At 50.7% G+C, this 23,540-nt stretch overlaps 1 protein-coding gene across 3 annotated transcripts; it reads right to left on the reverse strand.

Moving 5' to 3' along the window:
- Nucleotides 1-3,342: 3,342 nt before the first annotated feature.
- WNT5A (Wnt family member 5A) lies at nt 3,343-21,561 on the reverse strand. Of its 3 annotated transcripts, none has more exons than XM_042979175.1 (5): nt 20,496-21,561; nt 14,372-14,505; nt 12,897-13,147; nt 8,187-8,479; nt 3,343-3,932 (listed from the first exon to the last, which is right to left on the reverse strand). In XM_042979175.1, the coding sequence occupies exons 1-5, from the start codon at nt 20,499-20,501 to the stop codon at nt 3,474-3,476; spliced, it is 1,143 nt and encodes a 380-aa protein (XP_042835109.1). In that variant the 5' UTR covers nt 20,502-21,561; the 3' UTR covers nt 3,343-3,473. The 3 variants fall into 3 exon arrangements, with proteins under 3 accessions (XP_042835109.1, XP_042835110.1, XP_042835111.1); XM_042979176.1 differs by lacking the exon at nt 20,496-21,561 and adding an exon at nt 16,529-16,559; XM_042979177.1 differs by lacking the exon at nt 20,496-21,561 and adding an exon at nt 14,917-15,007.
- Between the last annotated feature and the right edge of the window lie 1,979 nt (nt 21,562-23,540).

Here is a 23,540-nt window from a genome sequence, read left to right on the forward strand (position 1 = left end):
AATTTTCCTGTATTGGGAAGATCTTGAATGCACTCCAGGATGAAAAGAGAAAAATATGCTGACAGTCCTAAATGGAGTATATGTTTTTGCAATAAAGAACACTGGTCAATATACAACTGAGGAAAAACTGAAACAGATGTGAGTCCTAGAACCACAAGCGTTTGAATTTGCCCAGAAATGCTATTTTAAACACTCTATATGTTGGTCTACTGTTTTTTTGTGGAATAATGCATTCTTGGCATCCTTAAAAGGTTTCAATATGTTACAAGGTTATCCGGAAAGAAAAAAAAAAAAAAAAAAGCAAAGGGCTAACGTATCAATCTGTGTGGTGCTGGCCAGATTTCGGTGTAAGTTTTCAGAAAGCACAAGAACTCATATTAATTGCACTTAACACAACGAACCTTCAGTTTCCAATGAGTTTCATTCTCTGCAGACTGAGGTTTGCTTTTCCTAGAACTACTTCCAAAGGGGTATGAGACAATCCGTCCATGGTAACTTCCAACAGAGAGGTACGACAGATGCAGTGGTAAACACAAATATACTTTTGGACAAAAATACTGGTCATGGGTAAAAGCGTTTGCCTTTTCAGTTCTTCTCCTAGATGTTACAACAGCAACACGCTCTAAAACAATTAAGTTACATGCATAATGCTCAAAGAATGTGAGCAATCCTACAACCAGCTTTAAGCCATCTGCTTGATTTTTTTCTTTCTTTCTTTTCTTTCTTTTTTTTTTTTTGAACATATAGAGGAAAAGAGAATTCCCCTTTTGTTCCATTACATATAGAAATCTTTTGAAGCTTCCAAAGTTTGGTTTTGGTAAAAGTCTCCACTCTTCTATTATTCTGATGCGTAGTCACCCTAAACTATCCCTCATGGTTTCTCAAAAAAAAAAAAAAAAAAACCCTCCACATGAAGTATCTGAAGGACACTTGAAACCACTTACCAATATACAAGTAACGTTTTATTTTATATTCTATCTTCCATTTGGCATAAGCCTTTCAATGTTTGTTTTTTAAACCAGTGAAATATACAAATCACGCAAGACAGAAATATGTACATTAAAAGTACAGAATAAAGGCCATAGAAGATATACATAATATCTGAATGACAAGTAGAATATTTTACATTAAATAGTTTCTTTTAAAAACTAGGATTGTTAAACTCAACTCTCTTCATAAACATGAATCACTAAAAAGGAACAAAATCTGGTTTAGCAAATAAAAAAAATTACTTCATGGTTTTTGTATAATAAAAACCAAAAAAGTGACATTTTAAACTAATTAGTGCTTTTTAATTTCAAGATCTTTCGCTTGCAATTCACTGCAACTGAGGGGAAGTGAATATCCTTGTGCAATAAATTAAGAGCCACAGGTGGTGGAGGTGATTATGAAGACCACCAAGCCTAGGACGGTTGTAGGAGATGTGTAGCTTTCCAAACTTTTAGAACAGCGTAAGTCTGAGATAAGAACACATGTGATGGCATTTTTAGGAAAACGGTGTCCTTGCTTTAAAAAAAAAAAAAATCTCTCTAACTAGCTATGTATGTCGTAAGCTCAGTTTTCCTTGGACTCAGGTACCTCCAGATCTAACAGGCACCGGTTTTCACTCTGCAAAATGAACCAAGGAAACAGACGCATTGACAAAGCTTCCGAGTTTTGAAACTCTCTTCATTTCCACCTCTATGACAAAGGAGTAATGCCCTTTCTGGAAAGTGTACAGAAATGGAGGTTGGAGAAAGGGGGTGGCACAGGGATGATGAAAGAAGTCTTCAAACCAACATGCATATCAGGTAAGACCTTCCAGATTCCTCAGAAACAAGGCTGCTTCGTGATGCTTAAGATGTGATCACATCAGGGCCACAGCCCAGGCTCAACCCAGAAACCTTTTGGAAAAATCCCAATTGGATTGCAATGAAGGATAACAATGCTCTAGACCGAGAAATAACCCCAGAGTAAACTAGAAATCACTGGCTGCACTGAGATATAATTATATTTATATTTATATATAGATGAGTGTGTGTGTATATATATATATATGTTATTTACAAAAGACTTTGAGATATGAGGCACCATTAAACCGTATCCCCCCCCTTATAAATGCAACTGTTCAAGTACACTAGAACAGTCTTGGGGCACACCTGCAGTATAATAGGAAAAGCTTGAGTGGAAAGTCTCTACACAGGATCACAACAGTGAATGCAGCAGCACCTCTGGGAACTCCATTAGCCATGTTAACGTCATTAAAACATACAAAAACTGGTGCTCCTCCAAATAAAAGTTTTAGGGAAAAAAAAATCCCTAAGTAGTGGACTGTTTCCCAAGTGGAGCTTGTAATACTTCATTTCCTGTCCCACAATCAAAGGGGACCCAGTTGAGCTGCTGCCTTTCGCAACATGGCCAGCATCACATCGCAGCAAAGCAAGGAGGAATCAGAGAGGTCCTGGGGCCAAGTAGGAGGACCGATTTCACTCTTTCCCCTCAAACAGGTTTTCTGCTCTGGTGCAACGCTGACCTGCACACAATTACCTTGTCGTCTGGGCTGAGGATCTGTGAATGGATTCATTTACTATTTTTCATTAATGTTATTTATTAACCAAGTATCCCTAAGAAAATTACAGTATATTTTTCTTCATATTTAAGCCAACCTCCCCACCTCTCTCCAAACAAAAAGTCTAGTACCCAGAACCACATGGGAATCCTTTTCCAATCTGATAACCTAATTCCTGTTAACAGCTTCAAGTCAGTATCTTGATACCTGTGTTTCTCAGGTCTTCAACTACCGGGATTTTCCTCCCTGCTCCCCAAGTTTCAGTAGCTACTAGTGTAAGACCATCTGCAGATAGAATGTTTGAGAAAACAGACACAAATTATATACCTTCTTCCTTTGAAGGATAGGAGATTCTGGCTGTTACCTTTTAAATTACCATTTTGAAACTGTTTCAGGTTGGCAGTCCCTAGGGAAGGGGGTGGGGGAGGGCGCCTCATTTTTTGTTGGTTTCTCAAGACCTCTCCACCCTCCCCAGAGCATTCGCAATTCACTTTGATCACAGAGGCTGGGTCCTGCATAGATCTGTACCACCCCCTTCCAGTTGGATGCTACCTGTTCCATATCTGACCCCTTAGCTGAGAAAAAGAAAACATTTTTCCCTTCTAGATGTGCACACAACTAAGGGTACATGTAATTCCCCCTCATCCTGTACCGTCAAAAGAAGTTTTGTCTTACCTTTTCAAAGATGCACAAAATAAATATTTTTTTCTTGGTTCCCACCCCCCATTATTGCCAAATAATAATTAAAATATTAATAATAAACCACAGAGTTTTTAGATGGGAACAGAAAAAAAAATGGTTCCGGTTGTAATTCTCAGGGGAAAATAAAACAATATTAAAAAAAAAAAAACAGAATCACTGTACTTTCTATAAATAAGTGGGTCCTGGGAGCGGGGCAGGGTGACAGGCAGGCGTCGAGCGCCCGCTATTTGCACACGAACTGGTCCACGATCTCCGTGCACTTCTTGCACTTGACGTAGCAGCACCAGTGGAACTTGCAGTGGCAACGCTCCGTCTGCACGGTCTTGAACTGGTCGTAGCCGCGGCCACAGCACATGAGCTCGCAGCCGTCCATGCCCTCGGACGTCTTGTTGCACAGGCGGCCCTGCGTGCCCAGCGAGCCCGTGCTCTCGTTGCGCACGCAGTAGTCGGGGCTGGGGTCGATGTAGACCAGGTCCTGCGTGGTGGGCGAGTTGAAGCGGCTGTTGACCTGCACCAGCTTGCCCCGGCTGTTGAGCCGCATGGCGGCCGCGCTGTCGTACTTCTCCTTCAGGGCGTCGCCCACCTTGCGGAAGTCAGCCAGCTGCAGCCAGCAGGTCTTGAGGCTACAGGAGCCCGACACCCCGTGGCACTTGCAGGCCACATCAGCCAGGTTGTACACCGTCTGTGAGGAGACAGCACAGTCAGTGTACGCACTCCCGGACGAGACCCAGACAGCCGGCGGACGGGATGTTAGCAAAGCTCCCGTCCACCTTCTACATGGAGCCATGGTCACCGGCTAAACCCGGGCCTGGGCGCTTTCCTCCTCATCCTGTGCCACCAGAAGTCTTGCGCTGCCGTCTTCAAAATAAACATGCTCTTAGCTCCTCATCACCATATTCTCACACATCACTGTAACAAACAGCCAGCTTTGAACTGAGAACAGGGAGAGACCACTCAAGTTGCTTCCTTTTTTACAGGAAAACACTACAGCAACTACTACATCTTGAACGCTCATCCCAGAGCTTATTTACCATTCCTCGCCCTCATTACCTGGATTAATCCCCACAGCCAGCCTATAAGGGAAGTGCTAGTATCGTGCCCATTTCACAGAGAAGGAAGGTGAGGGCCATACAGTTGAGTTACTTGCCCAGCCACTGGGAGGTAAGGGTGCCAGGATTTCAACTCAGACAGTTGGGCTCTCAGCTTATGCTCAGTGACTTGCTCATGGGCAACCCAGCTGGTAAGTAGGAGGGTTGGGAGGGGTCTAGCTCAGGTGGGATCAGGGTTCAAATCTTCATCACTATTATTATTGCTGTGTGCCAGGCACTGTAATCAGAGCCTTTATGCTGTTTATCTCATTTAATCCTCCCAAACAACATTATAACACAGGGCAGGTTAAACGATGGCGCAGTGACGCAGAGAGGGAAAGTGGTCTGCACAGGCCACACAGCTAGAATGCGGAGGAACAGGGCCTGGACCTCAGGTTGTCACTCCCGCTTCCGGCACAGCCCCTAACCCTACTCCACAATGCCTAAGCTAAACTCTTAGCCATGCCCATGCCAGACCTAGGCAGATGGGAGTTTTGTCCTAACTATGCCCCTGAATTCAGGCAACTGGATTCACCTCTCAGAGCCTCCTTTTTCTATCTGTAAAGGGGAACTATAATGGTACCAACCTCAAAACATTGTTGTAAGGATAAAATTAGGAGATGCAAGGAAAGTGCTCGGCATACATTCTGATGCAATCAGTAAATCTGGTCTTCCCCAGGGTGATGAGTGCATGGCATCCGGGTGCCAGTCCTATGCTCTCGCCTGGTCACCTTGGCCTCCAGGCAGCAGCGCCCACTGGCCTGGCCTCGCAGCACTGTGCCCAGTGGTCCGGGAGGTGGCGGGTGCCTATTTACGGTTCCTACTACCCACAGTTCCTCTGCCAGTCACCCACCCGCCTGCTCCCCACCCCAGAGTCAGAGTGGTGCTGGCAAGCTGCAGAGAACCTGTCAGGAACCTGGAGGCTGGAGTGAGCTAGAAGGCTCCTTCCACCCAGAACAGCTCCCTTCTTCCTATAAAGACTCATAAGGGGCGCTATTTTTGTAAAAGGGGTGGGGGGGGGTAGCAGAATGTACTTCCTTGGCATAAAGGGTTTCAGGCACTCAGCTAATGTGCAGAAGGGTTTTGCAGATGTATTTAACCTTTGCTCCCCTTTGACTAAAATAAAAAGCTAATGCCCCGAGGAGATTCTAGTATGATTTCCTGGCACAGTGTTCACAGATTTCCTCCTCCCTTCCCCCACTGTCCTGGAGAAAAACTGTCTTCTGTGTAACCTCATCTGCCAGGATTCAATTTAGCTCACAGCTCAAATTATAAAACTTACAAAAAGAATTCACTCACTATTTAAAAATGTGGATGTTATGGATGTCTGGGTGACTCAGTCAGTTAAGCTTCCGACTTTGGCTCAGGTCATGATCTCACAGTTTGTGGGTTCGAGCCCCGCGTCAGGCTCTGTGCTGACAGCTCAGAGCCTGGAGCCTGCTTCAGATTCTGTGTCTCCCTCCCTCTCTGCCCCTCCCCTGCTCACAGTCTTTCTCGCTCTCCCTCTCTCTCCTTCTCTCTCTCTCTCTCTCTCAAAAATAAACAAACGTTAAAAAATGTAGATGTTAAATGAAATTCTAATATTAAAGGTGCTTTTTCCAACTCTCCAAAACCCCCTCTCTCTACTTGGAAATCCCTTGACCTTCTCTCCTTGGTTGCTAAGCCCCTGATAATTTCTCTTCATGAGAGAAGTCAAAGAAATCCCCTAAATGGATGAAAGTACCAAATATGGGCACAATGAGGCCCAGAGAGTCAACCACATCTCTGTCCTGAAGGCACTTCTGGTCTGAGGCACTGGGCACACTGTATGCACAGGGTAATGTGACGTGTCCCCTGTGAGGACAGGGGCAAGCTTTATGGGCTCCCACAGAGAGTGGGGCTGACATGCCCATTCTGTGGCCTTGGTCGGCTGCAGTGGGGGAGACAGAGTCCACCACAGCAACAGGAGGCTTAAGAAAGGAGAGGCCACAACTGCCCCCGCCCCGCCCGGAGCAATAATCTGACCCCTCAGGGCACCACAGGTAAAAATCTACAGTTTAGTCCTTCCCCAACACTTCCAAATGTATAACATCAATTAAAAAAAAAAAAACAAAAAAACCAAAAAACTTTTTTTTTAAATCTTCTTTTTTTCGAGAGAGACAGAGTATGAGCAGGGGAGAGGCAGAGAGAGAGGGAGACACAGAATCTGAAGCAGGCTCCAGGCTCTGAGCTGTCAGCACAGAGCCCGACATGGGGCTCGAACTCACGGACCGCGAGATCGTGACCTGAGCTGAAGTCGGACGCTTAACCAACTGAGCCACCCAGGCTCCCTTAACATCCATTTAAGAAGAAGCTAGGTTAGCTGGAACTATCTAAATCATCTTTGACTTCTCTGCTCTCAGGTTCATTATGTCCAACAATTATGATTTATCAAGCACTTACACTGACGTTAAGCTCAGCCCTTGGATTGAACCACGAGAAACTGTTATTTAATTGGTCCGAGGTAGTCAAGTATTGGTAACTTCATCTGGATCCACCTACTATATGATCCTGGTTAGTCCTCACATAACGCTAAGTGATAGTTCGTGCCATGGCCATCCAACAGATGTAGAAATGTAGAAACTGAGGCTCATACACAGAAAGGAACAGAACTGGAATTTAGCCTATAGCCCTTTACCCCGAGCTGTGACGCAGGCATTTAATAAAAACACGCCTGGGCTTGTATTGCAATCCATCAATTTTCCTCCATGGCCATGAAGTGGTTCTCTAGGGCCTCAGTTTCCCGAGCTTTAAAAATGAGGGTGTGCGGTTAGAGGGCTCTAAGGCTCCTCCCAGTCTTCTGTATTTTACTCTGTGATTATCTTCCCTTTTCCTCACCCCAAAATACAGAAGAGTGAAATCTCTGACCAGAAAGTTCCTGGCACCTACCTTGGGTTCTGTGAAAAAATAATGGCCCTGGTTTTCAATGCTGCCAAAGTTAAGAAAAGTTTCACCCCTTCATTTTAAAGCAGCCATAAAGTGCCATGTGTTTAACCACAGGAAAAAAGGGTCTTTTTAACTATTGTGGAGAAGCTTCCCACCAGGAGAAGGAAAGAGTGGACTCAGAAGGCTGGTGAGGGCTTGCAAAGCTGGTCTCCCTGGGCACTTCTGAGTGGCTCCCCCTTCTATCCAGAGCCACCCTCGATTGGCCTGATGGTCAGACCTATAAAATTCCACACTGCTAAAAATGCTGTAGTTTTCCTAGAAGAACTCTTAAAACAAAACAAAACCCTCAATCCCTCAGGCCTGCTATCTAACGACACAAGGGGAGGCAAGCAGAAAGCAAGTAAGGGAAAAGGTAAGTTCTGGAAGCTGAGGTGAGGGCTTTCTCCACTGGGCACCTACTGGGATAAATAGCTCCCTCTCCCAAATTTAAGCCCAACCACAAACATGTTCCAGGGAGAAGGGCGAACGTTATTCACATTTTTATTTCTGAGCTGAGCTGGGCTGGCCAATTGCACCGGGGACTAATTAAAAAAATTAGAAAAAGCTCTTTCTCAGGCAACTGCAGGAGCACCTTTGCTGGAGGGGGCCCGGGAGGGATGATTCACCTTCAGGAGGCCTTTCTGGGGCGTGCACCCCCCTTCAGAGAGGCCCATGTGTAGGTGGGGCGGGGAGGAAGGGAAGCAGAGAGAGGAGGAGAGAGCTAGACGGGGAGGCAGAGAGAGAGGGAAAGCGACCAAAGACAGAGCCAGAGTCAGAAAGGGAAGGAAGTAGACAGACGCAGAGACGGAGGGACAGGTACACACGGAGGGGCGGCACAGGGCAGGACCGAGCTAAGGAGCCGGGGCGCCCGAGAAGGGCGCGGGGCGGGGCGGGGCGGGACTCACCCTGCGGCCGGCCTCGTTGTTGTGCAAGTTCATGAGGATGCGCGCGCTCTCGTACGAGCCCTTGGCGTGGATGCGCTCCCGCTCGCGCGCGTCCACGAACTCCTTGGCGAAGCGGTAGCCGTAGTCGATGTTGTCGCCGCAGCCGCCCCACAGCCAGTCCCGCGGCAGGTCCTTGGGGCGCGCGGCGCGGCTGCAGCCGCACGTGGACAGCTCGCCCTCGCGGCACGCGCGGCTCATGGCGTTCACCACCCCCGCGGCGCTCACCGCGTACGTGAAGGCCGTCTCGCGGCTACCTGTGGGCGGGACGCGGGGGTCACCGGGCGCCTGCCCGCGGCCCCGCGGGGAGCGCATCGGGAGCCCCCCAGCGGCCCCGGGCGGGGGCAGGGGCGCTCCAGCCCTAGCACCCCTCCGACCCGGGCCAGCCCCCCCCCCGCCCCCACCGGCCGCGGGGAAGCCAGGAGAGCCGCCCCAACACGCAGCAGCAGCAGCAGCAGCAAGTGACGCGAGCGGCAGCCCCCTGACGTCTTTGCTCTCACCCTGAAGGGCCCGACAGCGGACTCTTCCGCTGTTGTGGTTTTCCCTACAACTCCTGAAAATCCTGGAGACTGACTTCCCAAAAGGCACACGAAACAAGTCATGGAGGGCGAAGAGAATGTGGGGAGACTTCCTTACACTTAATTTTAACGTTTGGTGTCTTCTGAAAATCTCAGGCCCTAGAACGCGGAGGCTGCAACAGCCACACGCTTGTGGCCTGGCTCCCCTTCCTCCATCATGCAGCCTGGTGCCTGTCTCAGGCCAGGACTTCTCCAGAGGACATTTCTAAACCTGTTCCTACAGTACTGTAGTGAACCGTGCCTCTTCTTAGATCCCAAACCGGGTTAGCCTGGTAACTTCTCCTTCAGGAAGATGGAGGTCTACTTTCACAACAGCCTGCTGTCTCTGATGCTACTTCCTCAACCCCCTTCCCCACCCCATAGCCTCTGCCTCAAAGTGTTGGAATAACAGCAAGAAGAGAAAAAGCACAATCTCAGGGGAGAACAACAAAAAAAAAGGCCTTCTCTTTCCCCCTCTTTCTTGTAAAGAATACTTCCCTGTAAGACACTGATAGAGGAGCCCTGCCAGGAGGAAAATGGAGGCAGTCACAGACTACCTTAACTTTCACTTGTACATGGAGACATTTCTGTAACAAGAAGCCACTGAAAATAAAAATGTCGTGCTATGAGAGAGAAAGGGTTAACACCCTGCCAGCTGAAGCTGGGCCTGAGGGGTATACTAGGGGTGGGGGGCTCATTTCCCTCAACTATAAAATAGGGGTATTGAACTAGGTGCCTAGGTTAAAAAAAAAAAAAAAAAAAAAAAAAGCCCCTTCTGGCCCTGAAATCCCTGTACATGAATAAGTTGCTCCTACACTTAAAAAGCTTGCTAACCATCTTTTTTTTTGGGGGGGGGGGGATGCAGCAGCAGAACAGCTGACAACAGGACTCAGCCCCAACCAGTCTGAGGAGGGGGGCTGTACCAATTCCAGGGCCCATGGGCTGCCCTTCTCTTGCACTTCAGCTCTACATTTCAATCCACAGCCATTTGTGATTCCTCCTTCCAGGAATGGTGAAGATTCCCTTTTACCACAGACCTTCCCTCCCATGATTTTAAAATATGAATAACCTGAGGAGTGTGCTGGTGGTTGACAGGAGGATCCAGGAAGTTCCTAAGGGGTGTTACATCTATCTAGCTCAAATCAGAGAGCCAGAGCACATCAGGGGATGGAGTGAAATGAGGTGGGCAGGCAGATTCTAGGGAGTTATTTGAAGATCAACACTGATAGCACAGAAAATATTGTGGCCCTGGATGGGACACTTGTAGAATAAGGCAGCAGCTAGTGAAAGACATAAAAAAAATCCTCTGGAGACAGAAGAAAATAAGACACTGTCCTGTGAGTAGATAGCGCATAAAAGGGCTTTTATACAAAGACAATAATGCTGCTTTTTTCATGAGTCTACCTTGAGCATTTCCTTTCTTGCCCTGGAACACAAACTGGTAGAAATCTCCAAGCTAATTGGTCACTGCAGGGAAAACGTCAGTTTGAAAAGTGCTCTTTGGCTAATAGCCTGTGGACACAGTCCTCCTGGATGGAATACTACTGGTTCAGTTAGGCTTCCTGCCCTGTGAAATCTACATCTATTCCGACCCTCAGGCCCCTTCAAAATGGAGCCTTTCTTACATATCTTTTCACAGTGTGGAGACAAAGAAGAGACGGAGACAAAAGCTGGAGGAAAGCGTAGGGTGATGAAAAATGAGAAAGTTTCCAAAATGAAGAGTGGGCCCTTCACGGAGGCAATTGTATACAGAGCCTCCCAGGCAACTGGCACCCTAGAAAAATGAGTTGAAGAGGGATGGAAATGGCAGCCTGAGTTTCTCAGACAAGGGCCCCATCACAGGGTCAGATTCTCATGGACAGGAATTGCTCTTCACATCCCTGGTGTACTGAGTGCTTTGGAGGGGGTGATGCACGCGTGCACACACACATGCATGCACACACATGCACACACACACACCTTTCAGCATCAAAGTTGTTTTAAATTTTCCCTTAGCTCATTCTCTTCAAACAGACTCATAAATAGAAAAGTGAAAGCCAAGTAAATTTCCCACTATTGGGGTTGGGTCCATGTTCCTCTTCCACAAAAATCTATTCTGTTTTTTCTTCTCTCCATCTCTTTAAATAAATAGAAGAGAAGGCCCCATCAGCCTTTCCACTGCGAACCACCCAGCAGCAGCTTCCTGTGCTGTGAGACCCCAGGCACCTGGGGGACTTTTGGCAAAGGAGAATGTGTTCTCAGATGCCCAGGACATCAGCTAACTTGACAGTGGTATCTAGCAAGGCTCCCTTGGAGGCTGCCAGGAGGTTCTACTGGGACCCACTTACCACCAACCCAGATGGGAATACCACACAGCTGAGGACCAGAGAGAGTATCTGCAAGGGACAATTAAATATAAGCCTTTGTACCAAAGGTTCTGCTTGTTCCCTGAGGAAGCAGGCCCTTTGAATCTTGGACCACATTTTAAATAAATCTTCAGCAGAACTCAAATCCACTTAGCAAATGATAGCTTATTCTGAACATTTTGGCCCAAAACAGGCTACATATGAAGACAAGAAGAGAATCTTAAATCAAAGCTGTGTTCGAGGGACTACACAGAGAACCTTGCCAATTGCTGTTTTGCTTCCTGGCTACCATTAAAAATGTATTGATTTTTGCTAACTCATATACCTGTGAAAACATGCCCCCATTATTTTGAGAGGAAGGCAGTTTAGGGGGAAGGCAAAGGTGAGAAGAGAAAGCTGACAACTTACCATTCTGATACAGCTAAAAAAAAAAAAAAAAAGAGGTTTTGAACTTACTCACAATTTCAAAATGCAGAATGGAATCTCCACCACATCCCCAATTAACTACACAGGGCACCCCATATTCAGGGAAAGCTCCTGTGTTCCTGACGCTGAACTCCTAGATTCAGATCCCAGTATATACATTAGCACTTTTTAATCATTAACAGGAAGGACAAAGCCCTATGAAACTGCAGGCTGAGGCTGCAGACCATTTTCCCATTCAATTAAAGGAATGGCTTCCAGTCCTGTATTATTTTAGTATATGAAGTCGCTTGGCTCAAACATCCACTGACAACTCTTTTTTGTTCTCAATGAATGCACTTTTCAGGGTTTTTAAAAAAGCATTTTATCCACCCGTGACGGATATTAAGCCAACTTTTTTTTTTTTTTATCTTCAGTCAGTCTAAACAGTTAATTGCTTTGATAAATGGCTTCTTATTTTAGGAATCACCGCAGTCATATTAATTATAAGGGCTTGTTTGCATAAAACTAAGTGGACCTAAAATACTCACACTAGAAAACACACATAGGATCACATCTGTCAGATAGCATCCTATGCTATTAAAGCAAACCAGAGGCAAACTGATTTTCTAAATGCTTCGCCTTTAGCCCAATTTTAAGGCCACCTCCTCCCTGCAGGGAATAAGTTCAATGATACATTTAATATACAGAATCTGAATGCGAGCAATACATTTAAGATTTTTTTTAAGTTTCTAGGTTGAGATCTGAAGCATGTGCTTTTATATCAATTGCCAAAATCACAATGTAAATTGGATCACTTTTAATTAAAATTCTTTTTGGTACTAAAAATAAAGCTTTTTAACATATATATCTCTATAGCCTCAGGAAATATCTATATTAGGAAAATTAAAACCTTATTCACTTCCAACAGATCCAGCATCCGAAAGAGGACAGTATTTAGTTTGATGCTTGGGCCATGTGAATTGTGGCTTACGACACTTCTAACAGTTACAAGAGTTTTGAAGTTTAAAAGGATATAAATGACTCAGCTTTCCTCATCCACTTTTGAGAAACCAAAATAAGTGTTCTGCTTCTATTTTAAACAAAATGCTTTTTAGAAAAAATCAAGTGTTCAGAAAACACGGAGGCGTCTTTGATGCTTCCCTTCTGATTTGGTTTAAAAAAAGCCCAAAGCTTATAATCAGGTGTGGGGACAGCAATGAAGGCAAGCAGAAATAAAGACAAAACTTCCCCAGCCAGCACCCTGCTGGAAAGATTCCCCTCCTTATCAAGCCGGTCAGTAAACCCTAAAGCCTTTTTCCAGAAGAATAATGGACCTATATTTGAAAATATGTGAAATGGTTTCCTACCTATCTGCATAACCCTGCCAAAAACAGAGGTGTTATCCACGGTACTGCAATTCCACCTTCGATGTCGGAATTGATACTGGCATTCTTTGATGCCTGTCTTCGCGCCTTCTCCGATGTACTGCATGTGGTCCTGATACAAGTGGCACAGTTTCTTCTGTCCTTGAGAAAGTCCTGCCAGTTGGCTGCAGAGAGGCTGTGCTCCTATGATATATACTTCTGACATCTGAACAGGGTTATTCATACCTAGCGACCTAAAAAGGGGGGGGGGGGAGATGTGCATTCAAGATTTACGTGAACTCTCGAGGTAGGCCCCCTGAAAGCATGTCAGCAATACATGGTTTTAAGCACACAGATGCTTTTTCTCTCCTGCTTGTCCTCATGACAAAGTATGAGGAGGGCTTCATAAAACTTCTCTGTTTAAACTGCACTCAGAAAACGGAGGTATTGTAGTCCCCACCCCGCCATCTGGCTCCTCAGCTAGGTTTTCACTCCCTTCCTTGCCCTCCTTGCCATATACCTGAACCAATATTTCCGAAATGCGCTCAGAAAAGGGGGAAATGGCGGTTTTGGGGATGGGCCTCTGACATTAGAGAAAGTGACTCACTTTGCCCCACAAATTGGACCGATCTGCCTTTGCAAATGTATGAATGCCGAAAGTAGACACAATTAGACACGGGGAGGAGATAGAGGTTCTTTCTGACTGATGGAAGGATGCTGAGGCAAATATAGAGACTGGAGAAAATTCACCGTGTTCTGGACATTTTAAAAGGGCTCCTTATGTGATTGTGAAAGACCCAAGACAGGGTATCCAGTGAGTACAAGTCATGTTTGACAGTCAGAAAAACGCTGTTCATTTACAGGGAAAAAATATCCAGAAGGCCGTCAGAAATAATCCCCTGGATATACTGCAGTCGATCTACAAGGCCCCTAACCAGAAAGAAACCCTCATTTAGGGACATTTGACTACTTCAAGTTAACTTCCTTTTGATCAAATTTCCAGCGCAAATACTTCCCCACTTGGAGTTTAGCTGTCTTCCTACAACTCTGCCTACTTCAGACCCTGAAGGTTAATAACCTCAAGTGACAGAAAATAAAAGCTGGAACTCACTTTTACTACCCAGAGGTGGCAAAAAGTAAATTTTATAGATGGGCTTACAATTATTAGAGAAGTGAATTTTGGTTCCCTTTTATTACGTGATGTACTACAAGCATACATCTGAACAAGGGCCTCATAGAGAAAAGCGAAGATTTATAGGTTCCCATTCCCTATGGAGCTAAAGATAAGCTTGACAATATTAACAAGTTAAAAGAAAATTCTGATTTCCAGATATATAAGGTAAAATATATTATATACATATGCATGAGATAAATGGACTCAAATTCACGATTCAGCTCTGAAAACTGCAGCATCATACAAATGAATCTTTTTAAAAAATTAAAATAAAATAAAGAATATGTACTTAAAAGGAACTTACCACCAAGAATTGGCTTCTATTACAACCTGGGCGAAGGAGAAAAATATGGCCAAAGCCATTAGGAAGAACTTGGAAGACATTGCACTTCCAGCCATCCCCAAAGCAACTCCTGGGCTTAATATTCCAATCGCCTTCTGGAGAGGGAAGAAAGGAGCAGATGTTTATTGCCTCTCAGATAATTTTCAAGCATACAAGTTTAAACAACGGAAGCATCCGGGGTCTCTTAAGTTTACTGTTGATTGACTGCGCTTCTCCTCCGTGAGTTTTTTGATGGCAAGATATAGGCAGTTTCTTTTTCCAAATTAATCCACCCACGCAACCTCACCAGGAAATCTGATTTCGCTGGGATCCTGCGCGCGGGGCACGCCAGCGATTACAAACATGTCTCAATGCTGTTGAGTCAAAGCCCCGGTGCCAAGCGCTGCCTCTTTCCTGCTTGTTCGCTTCCCGCACCCCCTCGCTCCCCTCTAGTCCGCGCTGTGCTGGGTCCTTCCTCGGAAGGAATTCACTCGGGAACCCGCCGCCACCCTCGTCCGCTCCCCAACCTGGGCCGAGCAACAAGTGGAGCCGGAATTAATTCCATGGGCGAGAGCAGCGCGAAGGCGAGTGGAGCGCGCCACCGGCGGCTGCGGAGGAGGCGGGGTGGCCGGCTCAGGGGTGGGGGAGTGGGGGTTGGACGCGGGAGGGAAGGGCAGGGGGTGGGGGGCGAGGCCCCGGGGAGCTGCGTGCGCGAGAGTGCCCAGCTGGGAAATGCAGCTCGGAATTAACAGCGTATGTTTCATAATCAGTTTACAGGCCGCTTTGGGGGAAGCCACTTCCAGAGGGGGAAGGGCAAGCGGGGTTTCCTTAGGATACTCTTCAGCCAGACTGGAGTGGGGAGAAGGCGATGGGGGGGGGGGGCACTAGGGATAACGGGGAGAGAGATCGGTTCTCTCAACCAAGGAAACCGGAAAACTGTGCCCCCTCCCTTGCCTGCGGGCTCCTCCTCGGACTCAGTGTACCCCAGAGAAGGGATAGCACCCCCGAGGAAAGAAGGGGGTCCGGGTCCCACTGTCCTAGGTGAGGATCCCTTCCTTGCCTTCCCACAAGTTCTGATTTTTTCATTTCACTCTCCCTCCCACCACCCCCCCCTTCTGTCCCCACTCCTGACAGCTGCCACGGAGAAAGAGGAAAGGAAGCCAAGGGCGACTCCAGTTTCCTCCGGTTATGGTCTGGTGTTGTCGGCCACTTCGCCATCGCGCCACAGTGAGCCTGCCCTTAGAACACCCCCACCCCACCTTCCAGCCCAATTCAGACTCGGTTCGGTAAGTCCCGGACGGTGAGGGTGCAGGGCGAGGCCAGAGCCGATTCGAGTGAGCCCTAGGCGGGGCCAGAGATGCGCCGGCTTCCGCGGCGGCTGAGCCCCTGGATTGCAGGGCACAGAGGGCCCAGGCGGTGAAGGTTCCCGTCGTGAAGCATTTCGGGGGCGGGGGGCGGCCTTGAAAGATTTCGTTGCCGTTCCTCCCCACTGGTGGCTTCTCCACCTGTAGGCGGCGGCGGCGCGAGACAGTGGCGGGTGCGGGTGGGAGGAGCGGGTTTCCAAAATCCTCTTTTACATTTCTGATTAGGGTAGCCCGCTGCACCGCCCGCAGCCCCCAGGGAGCCCTTTCCTCGGGAAAGGAAAGGTGAGCCGCCTTGGGCAGCAGAAGGTCCTGGAACGTGCGCCGTCAAAGGGGCAGAGAGGACCTAGGCGGCCTTAGAAACACTTAGGGGCCCAGGAGCGTGCCAAGGCTTTTCCCAGCCCGCCGTCCTTTGGACCAGGACAGCTCGGGGCTTCTCCGAGAGGAAATGTTTATGTGGTCCCCAGTGCCCGCTAGCCAGCGCTCTGACCCCTTAGCCCACTTGTTCTCCAAACACCGCAAAGCGAGGGGCGCATCCCGGAGAATAGAAACCTGGGATTTCCCCAGCCTAGGAGAGAGAGAAGGCTCGGTCTCCCTCCCCACCCCCGCCCGAAGTGTCAAGTTTCTTCTAGGGGAGGGGGTGGGCTGCGAGGTCTGCCTTCGCGCGCGGCCCAGGCTGCAAAATCGACTCTCCCCCCTCGGCGGACAAGGCCGCGCGCGCACACACACACAACACACTCATGCACATTCACACAAACACATGCACAGACACACGCACCGGCGTGCTTCCGAGACACCGGCGGAGAAGACTGCTGGCCGCGCGCACTTTCCGAGCTTCCCGACGGGCGGGGCGCGCGGGGCGGGGCGCGCGGGCAAGGGAGAAATTGATAACAGATTCGGCGGATTACAGCGGATCTCTTTGTTAGAGGCGAAGCCACACAAACCGAACCGACTTTGGGCCGAAAGACCCCGGGGAGAGTCCGCCCGTTCCCAGCTAGGAGTGGGCCATTGGGTCTACGAGACTCAGTCTCCCCAGCTCCATACTGGGGATAGGCCAGCTGTTCCCAAAGGGGATCGGGCAGGAGAGCCCCGCGAGTCGCGTCTCCACTTAACCCCGCGCGCTTGCCCGGAAACACCTTGGCCTTCCTCCCGCTCCAATCCCCATGCAACCCCCAAAAAAGGCCCCACAAGTTTGAAGCACTGAAAGAACCCACAGCCAAGTAATAAATACATCGACTTTGTAGGGTAAACACCCCTGCCTGTTTACCAAGAGATCTGATCCGAAAAGACCGTACGAAACGAGACCTCTCTGGACACTGTCACACCAGGGCTAAAACAAAAGTTCTGCGCAGAGACTGAGTTTACCAAAGAACGGGCTGAATGTTTTCGGACACTTCCAGGGCCCGGCGAAACTCACTAATGTACGGATCCTCAGAATCTGTTCCTAGCGTGTGATGGGGAGGGGGATTTCGGGTACTTGAGAGGTTCTAGCGCAGGGGAGGGGTGAGGTGGGGGTAGGGCGTTCCTGCGCCCTTGTTTCCAAAGTCAGAGCAGCTCAACGCAGTGGTGCTTATTCGATATCTCCTCCAAAGCCTTCGCATTGGATTGAGGTGTGCCTAAACCTTCTTTATCAACTGGGGTGCAGGCGGGGGGGGGGGCGGGGGTGAAGAGGGGTGAGAGAGGGGAAACCATCACTCTGGTTAGAAGAGGTTCCTGGGTCACAGAAAGCTTCCCTACCACGCGCAGCACCCAAATCCTCGGCCCCACCGCCCCTAAAGAGAAATTCCGCAAAGGCAGGGAGAAGATTCTCGACCCTTGGCCACTGGTGCTACCTCACTCGGTCTGGGCATGCCCTTTCACTAGGCTTTTTGCGTCCAGAGTGCCCCCCCCCCCGCCCCCGCCCGCCCAAGTCTGTGAAAATGGAAATGACGAGGGAGACCAGCGAGGAGTCTGAAATGTATGACCTGGGCTCACGGTGGCTAAAAGGATAGGACACTCCAAGAATGCCAGCTCTTGGTGGGAAATAAACTTTGCCTTCCCCACTGTGATCTCTCCTTGAAGGAGAGAAACAGAAAATTGCGTTAGATAAAAGGCATCAACCACAGCATTGGGACGCCCTGCTCCAGGAAATGCGGAGAGAAGCGGAGTGGATAAGGATGAGCAAGCCCAGGCGGACAGGAGATCTGCTTTGGGGGAGCAGGCAACGAGGGAGCACTCCCTCACTCCCCTAGCCTGGGCGCGGGGTGTCCCTGGCCGCCCCTCGCGGGCGGACACTGCCAAACAACGGTGTCTACTGCGCTCCAAGTGTGTGGTGTGTGTAGGGGGTGGGGGGTGTAGGGAAGCCAGACAGAGAAGGTGGTGGGAGCTCCTTGCGCCCAAATCAGTGCAAGGATTGCCCAGGCTCAGGACTGAACCGCAGGTCCTGTAACAAGGACTCTCCAAAGGCAGAATTGTGGCTAAGCCCAGCTGTGTTCCCTGTCTCCCCACTTCCATCCCCTGGACAAGTCTCTCCAGACTTCAAGACTCTCTCTTTCTCCTCGCACACACGTATCACTTCCACCTTCTCACACAGGTTGTCTAACTCCTAGCACAGATTCTCAACTCTATCCAGAAGAACATAGTGTCCAGTGGAAGGAGAAAAAACTAAAGATCAGTTCAACCCCTATCCTTCAGAGGCAGTTTGAACTCCACTTTTTAACAGACGAAAAAATTGAGGTCGAGAAAGAGAAAGCAACACTTGTCACCTCCCACTGACGGCACTGGTGAGAGCGCAGAAGCCAGACCCTAGGCCTCCTAGGGCGACGCTCCCGTTCCTTCACCCTGGTGAGGAGGTAAACCCTTCCTCCACACGGCCCAGCCCGGTTTGCTGGATCGGACCTCTGGCCCCTTCCGTGCGGCGGCGGCCGCGCATTGCAGCTTGTCCTCTGGGAGTCTCGGAGAGGCCCTCCTGGGAGGTGAGAACCTGGTGGTCGGGAAGGACCAACGGAGCCAGAGGTGGGAGGGAGAGGAGAGCGGCTGCCTGCCGGCCCCAAAGAACAGACTCCCAGGTGTCCTACCTCAAGGCAGCCAACAGGGGGCAGTCGGCACCGCACGGCGAGGATGAAAAGGCAGCGGGACAAGCAGAACTCCGCGCGCACGGTGCTAATAACCCCTTGTGCACCGAGGCGCTCCGGTGAGGGAAGGGAAAGAACTAGAGACTCTCGGGCCAGTCCTCCTGGGGAGGGTCCTCTTTTGTGGGGCCGGGCGGGACTAAGGCTAGTAAGCCCAAGACCCGAGAACAACTGACCCTTTACTCCCCCCACACGCAGGGCACGGATCTACACACTCGGGACAGAATTTCCGCGGCCTCTCCATCGCTTGCGCGCACTCAGCATTGCCCCCTCGGAACTCCCCTGGCAGAGGCTTTCTAGAAACGAAATCTCCATTATCAGGCTGGAGCAGCCTGAATATTGGCGGGAGGGCAGGGTCTGTAGGTGTGATCCCAACCCAGCCTCCAAGTGACTTCCCAAACATCGAGTTGTCCATTTAAAGACGCAAGAGGAGAAGGCGCCCCGATGCCAAACTGGAATTGTAAAGTAAAACAAGGCCGCGGGGTCTTCGGGTTTCGGGTTCTTTTTAAACTTTTTTTTGGTGGGGGATGGAGGGGGGGTTTGTTTGTTTTCCAAAATATTTTACTTCTAATTCCAACCTTATTTTCAAGAAAAGTAAAACAGATCAAGAAGAGTGGAAATAAGGATCGAAGCTTGGAGGACAGGGATAGGAGAAGTTGTTTGCAAAATAGCAAGTTATATTGCAGGAAGAAATGTTAACTTTTCGCAAAAGTGAACTCCCGGTGACCCTCAGAGTGTGTGACTCGGCTTTAACATACAACTGACAATTAAAACAAACAAGAGTTCACAAACTGCCTCCCGCCCGCTCTCCCAACGCGGAGGCCCAAATGTTTCCAAAGGACAGGGCAGATTCCGCGCAGGGGGCCGGGGTGCGCTCTCCCAGCGGACGGGATTAGAGCCACCACTGCCAGCACTCCCCGCCCCCATCACCGCGGCAAAGTGCCTGAGCTCACCCAGTGGCGGCTAATAATGCTAATAACGCGACCCGGCTCCCGCGCCGGGGTGCGCGCTGGCCCCCCACCAGGCACTCTTAAAGGCACACGGCCTGCAGCTCTAGGATTCCCTGGCCGCGACGAGGCTGCAACCTGGCCTCCGGCAGCAGAGGACGAGAGAAGAGGGGGCGGTGCACGGCTCTGGGGTGTCGGCTCCTAGTCCTGCTGCCCAGTCTCCCGACCAAGGAGTCCTCCTCCCCTTTCCGAGCCCCGGCCACACACCCTCTCGGTGCCCGCGCAGTGGGCGCTCCGTAAATATTTGTTGAATTGAATCATTATCCTGTTACTGAAATATACATAGTAAATTACACTGGTGTTTCTCAGGGCAAAAGGAAAGTCATCTGTGAACCGCTTTTTTCTGTCCTGGCTCATCCTCACTTTTTTTCCCCCCAAAGTCTAAAAGGTTTGCAGAACTTTTGGTGGGACAAGAAGTCTCCCGAGAGATAGGCAGTGCGCGAAGGGGTTGGGGCGTGGGCGAAGGGGTAGAGGTCCCTGCCAGCTACGCAGGAGTTCCAGCTTTTAGAGGCAGCAGGAGAAATGGAGGGATAAGGAAGGGGGGGAGAGGGGGGGTCAGTTAACTTCCAAAAGAAAAAAAGTAAAGAAAAAAAAAGTGGCGAGCGTCGGCAGCGCACAGAACACTTACCTTCATGGTGAGGGGGAGGGGACGCGGCTGCGGGGAGGAAGTCGCCACTAGAGCGAGGGCAGCCGAGGAATCCAAGCGGAGCGGCCGGGTTAAGCCTGGGGGGACGATCCAGCGCAGAGCTTCGGGCTCCTCCTGAGCGCGTCCGGCAGGCGCAGGAAATCACAGGCGAAGCGGTCACTGGCGCCCAAGTTTGGGGGCCCGAGCCGGAGCAGCGCCGGGATGCGCCAGGGAACCGAGGGGGCGCCGAAGCCCGTCGGCCGGTAGCAAAGGCAAAGCCGGGCCGGCGCGCAACAAGGGAGCCGCGGGTCCGGCGAGGGCGTGCAGGCGACTGTTCCGCGGCGAGGCGCTCCCTCTCCAACGTCCATCAGCGACGGCGGTAATTAGGGCTTTCCAACCCCAAATGTGGGCGTGATTGTGCAAAAGACTTTACAACAAATAATAAAAAAAAAAAATTCTTCACAAGAGGGTGAAAAAAAAAATGCCCCCACTACTCAACTCTGGCCCGAGGCGGGGGCGGGGGCGATCCGCGCGCCCAGGTGCCCCCAGTTCATTCACACCACGGATTCTGCAAACTCCTGGCGGCTCACGCCTCCCGATCTCCAGCTCCTCCTCTCCAAGTCTGTGGCCGAAACGTCTGCTTCCAGGCGCTGATCCTGCGGCCGCGAGTGAGTGTGTGGACGTCTGTGTACACACACAGACACACACCCACACACCCCCACCACCCCCCCACACGCACACACTGAATCTTTGGGGCCACAGAACAATCAGGCGCGCAGGGCTTTTTCTCCAGGAGATGCCGCTGAAAATGCACAAGTCGCCATCGGAGCTACAAGAGTCAGCGTCAACTTTTGTCCTTTCATTTTACGGTTTGGCAAAAAGGGGGCGCAAAATGGGTAAAAGTTGTCCCCCGAAAGTTCTGCGCGCGGTGGGATCGGGGGGCGATGGGCGATTGCCCCAGGGGAGATACTGGCTCTCCCCCCCCCCCACTCCCTTCTTTCTTCGGGTTAATCCCCGTCTTTTCCCCGCCTTTCCTGGGCGAAGGGCGAAGAGGGGCGAGGGCACCGCGGGCGTGGGGCTGGGGAGGGGCGAGGGCCAGGGGCTCCGCGGCGGCTGTTCAGTTCTGGCGGTCCATGGCCGGCGCGGCTGCCCACCTCGTTTGGCGCCGGGGCCCCAGGGGCGGGCGAGCTTGCAAGCGGGCGGCGGGCGGTCGGGGGCACGGCGCGGCGGCGGCGGCGGCGGGAGGAGCTCGCTCGGCGGCGGCCGCACCGAACCGGACTCTGGGCGGCGGAGGCGGCGCCTTGGAGCTTGCAGCAGCCTTCCACGCGATCCTGTGCCCCGCAGACTGACTGACCGCGGGGACCGTGTCCCCCCCGCCCCCCCCCACCCCCTGGCCCTCCTCGCCAACTGCCTCACGCTCTCTCTCCCTCTCTCTGGACTCCTCTTTCCCCTGCAGTTTTCAGAGGGGGGAAAAAAAAGAATTTTTTTTTTTTTTTTTTTTTTTTTAAGTTGCAGAACCAAAGGCGGCTGGAAAGAGAGAGGGAAGGGGGGAGAAAAGAAAGAAAAAAAAAAAAAACAACTCAACTTCGCCTTTGCGCATGCGTGGTGAGACCGGCCTATGACAAACTCCGCAGGATTTTAAAGCCGTACCAAGGCTGGGGTGCAGGGGGGGCGGAATACGCTCCCTGATCGAGCCCCCTTCCCTGGGCTCCCCATCCCCCAGGCATCTGCCGAAAGAGAGAGATTCATTCCGCAGCCGCTGCCTGCCTGCCTCCTGGCCGTCTGCGCTCTTCCAAAGCCTCCGACCCTTGGGAGGCTGAACCCCAACTTCCCGGTCTGGACGCCTTGGCTCGCCTGTCCCAGGCCGCTCCCACTGGGGCTGCAGGGGGCCTGCTGCCCCGGGCACAGAACCTCTGGGAGGACCTCCTCCCCATTCTTATCCCTGGGGGAGGGTCCCCTAAGCCCCGGGGCTGGAGACTAGGGTAGACGCACACCTCCTGCGTCGCTCCAGTGTAGTAGATTTGGGCACTGGGGTGTTCGATTGGGCCTCTGGCTGAGACCCAGGGCACCCAGACGCGGGGTGTAGTGCTGCCTGGTGAATCTAGGTGGGTGCCCTCAGATGAGAAGCCGCCGAAGTTCCGCAAAACAGAGTTCCAAGCACTGGAGCTTCTAGACACTTGCAGACACCTGTGGGTGTCCCCCCCACCCCGGACAGGGTTGGTGGATGTGTGGCCCCCACGTCCAGCATGCCAGGAGCGCCACCACCAAACCATGCCTCACAGTGGAGCACAATTCTTATTCTGAGTCCTCCCCATCGTCTAGACACCCGAGGAGGTAGAAGATACACCACACACACACACACACACACACACACACACACACACGGATTCAATTTCTGACAACCAGCAGCATGCACTTGACCTTAAAGCAAAAACTCCATAGCCTGGGTACTTCTGGGTGGTGACTGTTTTGTTTTGTTTCTTCCATCCCCCATTCCCACCCTTGGCTGACCACCCCAGGTCGCGCTGGGAGAGGGTCCAGAGACGCTGTCCCACCCTTCCTGGTCCCTTCCTGAACCTTACTCCTCTCAGCTGATGGGACTCCTTCCCAGCGCTGGCCTCCTTTTGCTAGGCAGCAAAATGGCAGTATGGGCTTCCCACAAACTGAAAGAGATGCCCTCTCTCCCTCTGGGCTTGCTTTCTTTAGCCAAGGGTGCAGGCAGCCTTGAGGAGAGGGAGCCCAAGGTCATCAAAGCTCCTCTTGAGACACCTCCCATTCATCTCCTGGGTCCCCTTTCCCCTCACCTTTAGGCCTTGACCACATAACAATGACCTATGGGTGGTTTCCAGTTTTCCATCTGTTCTGAGATGTGCCAGTTCCAGGCGAGAGTCTAAACAAGAGGGATCTGTGCCTGGAAAACCTCCCCTGGGCAGCTCCCCTCCCCATTTCCCCCTCTCCCTTCTGGGTTTTAACCAGTAACTACAGCTTGGGAGTCTCCTGGCCAAAGGAGGCAGGCAACCCAGCGATGCCCAGAGGCACCAGTTCAGC

Source organism: Panthera tigris, chromosome A2 (assembly GCF_018350195.1).
Source record: "Panthera tigris isolate Pti1 chromosome A2, P.tigris_Pti1_mat1.1, whole genome shotgun sequence".
In the NCBI taxonomy this organism is placed as follows: domain Eukaryota; kingdom Metazoa; phylum Chordata; class Mammalia; order Carnivora; family Felidae; genus Panthera; species Panthera tigris.

Coding starts and splice junctions, on each gene's coding strand:
- WNT5A (XM_042979175.1), bottom strand. Junction 13,148..14,371: donor ATAGAAGCCAATTCTTGGTG/GTAAGTTCCTTT, acceptor CCCCCTTTTTAG/GTCGCTAGGTATGAATAACC. Junction 3,933..8,186: donor ACAACGAGGCCGGCCGCAGG/GTGAGTCCCGCC, acceptor GTCTCCTCACAG/ACGGTGTACAACCTGGCTGA.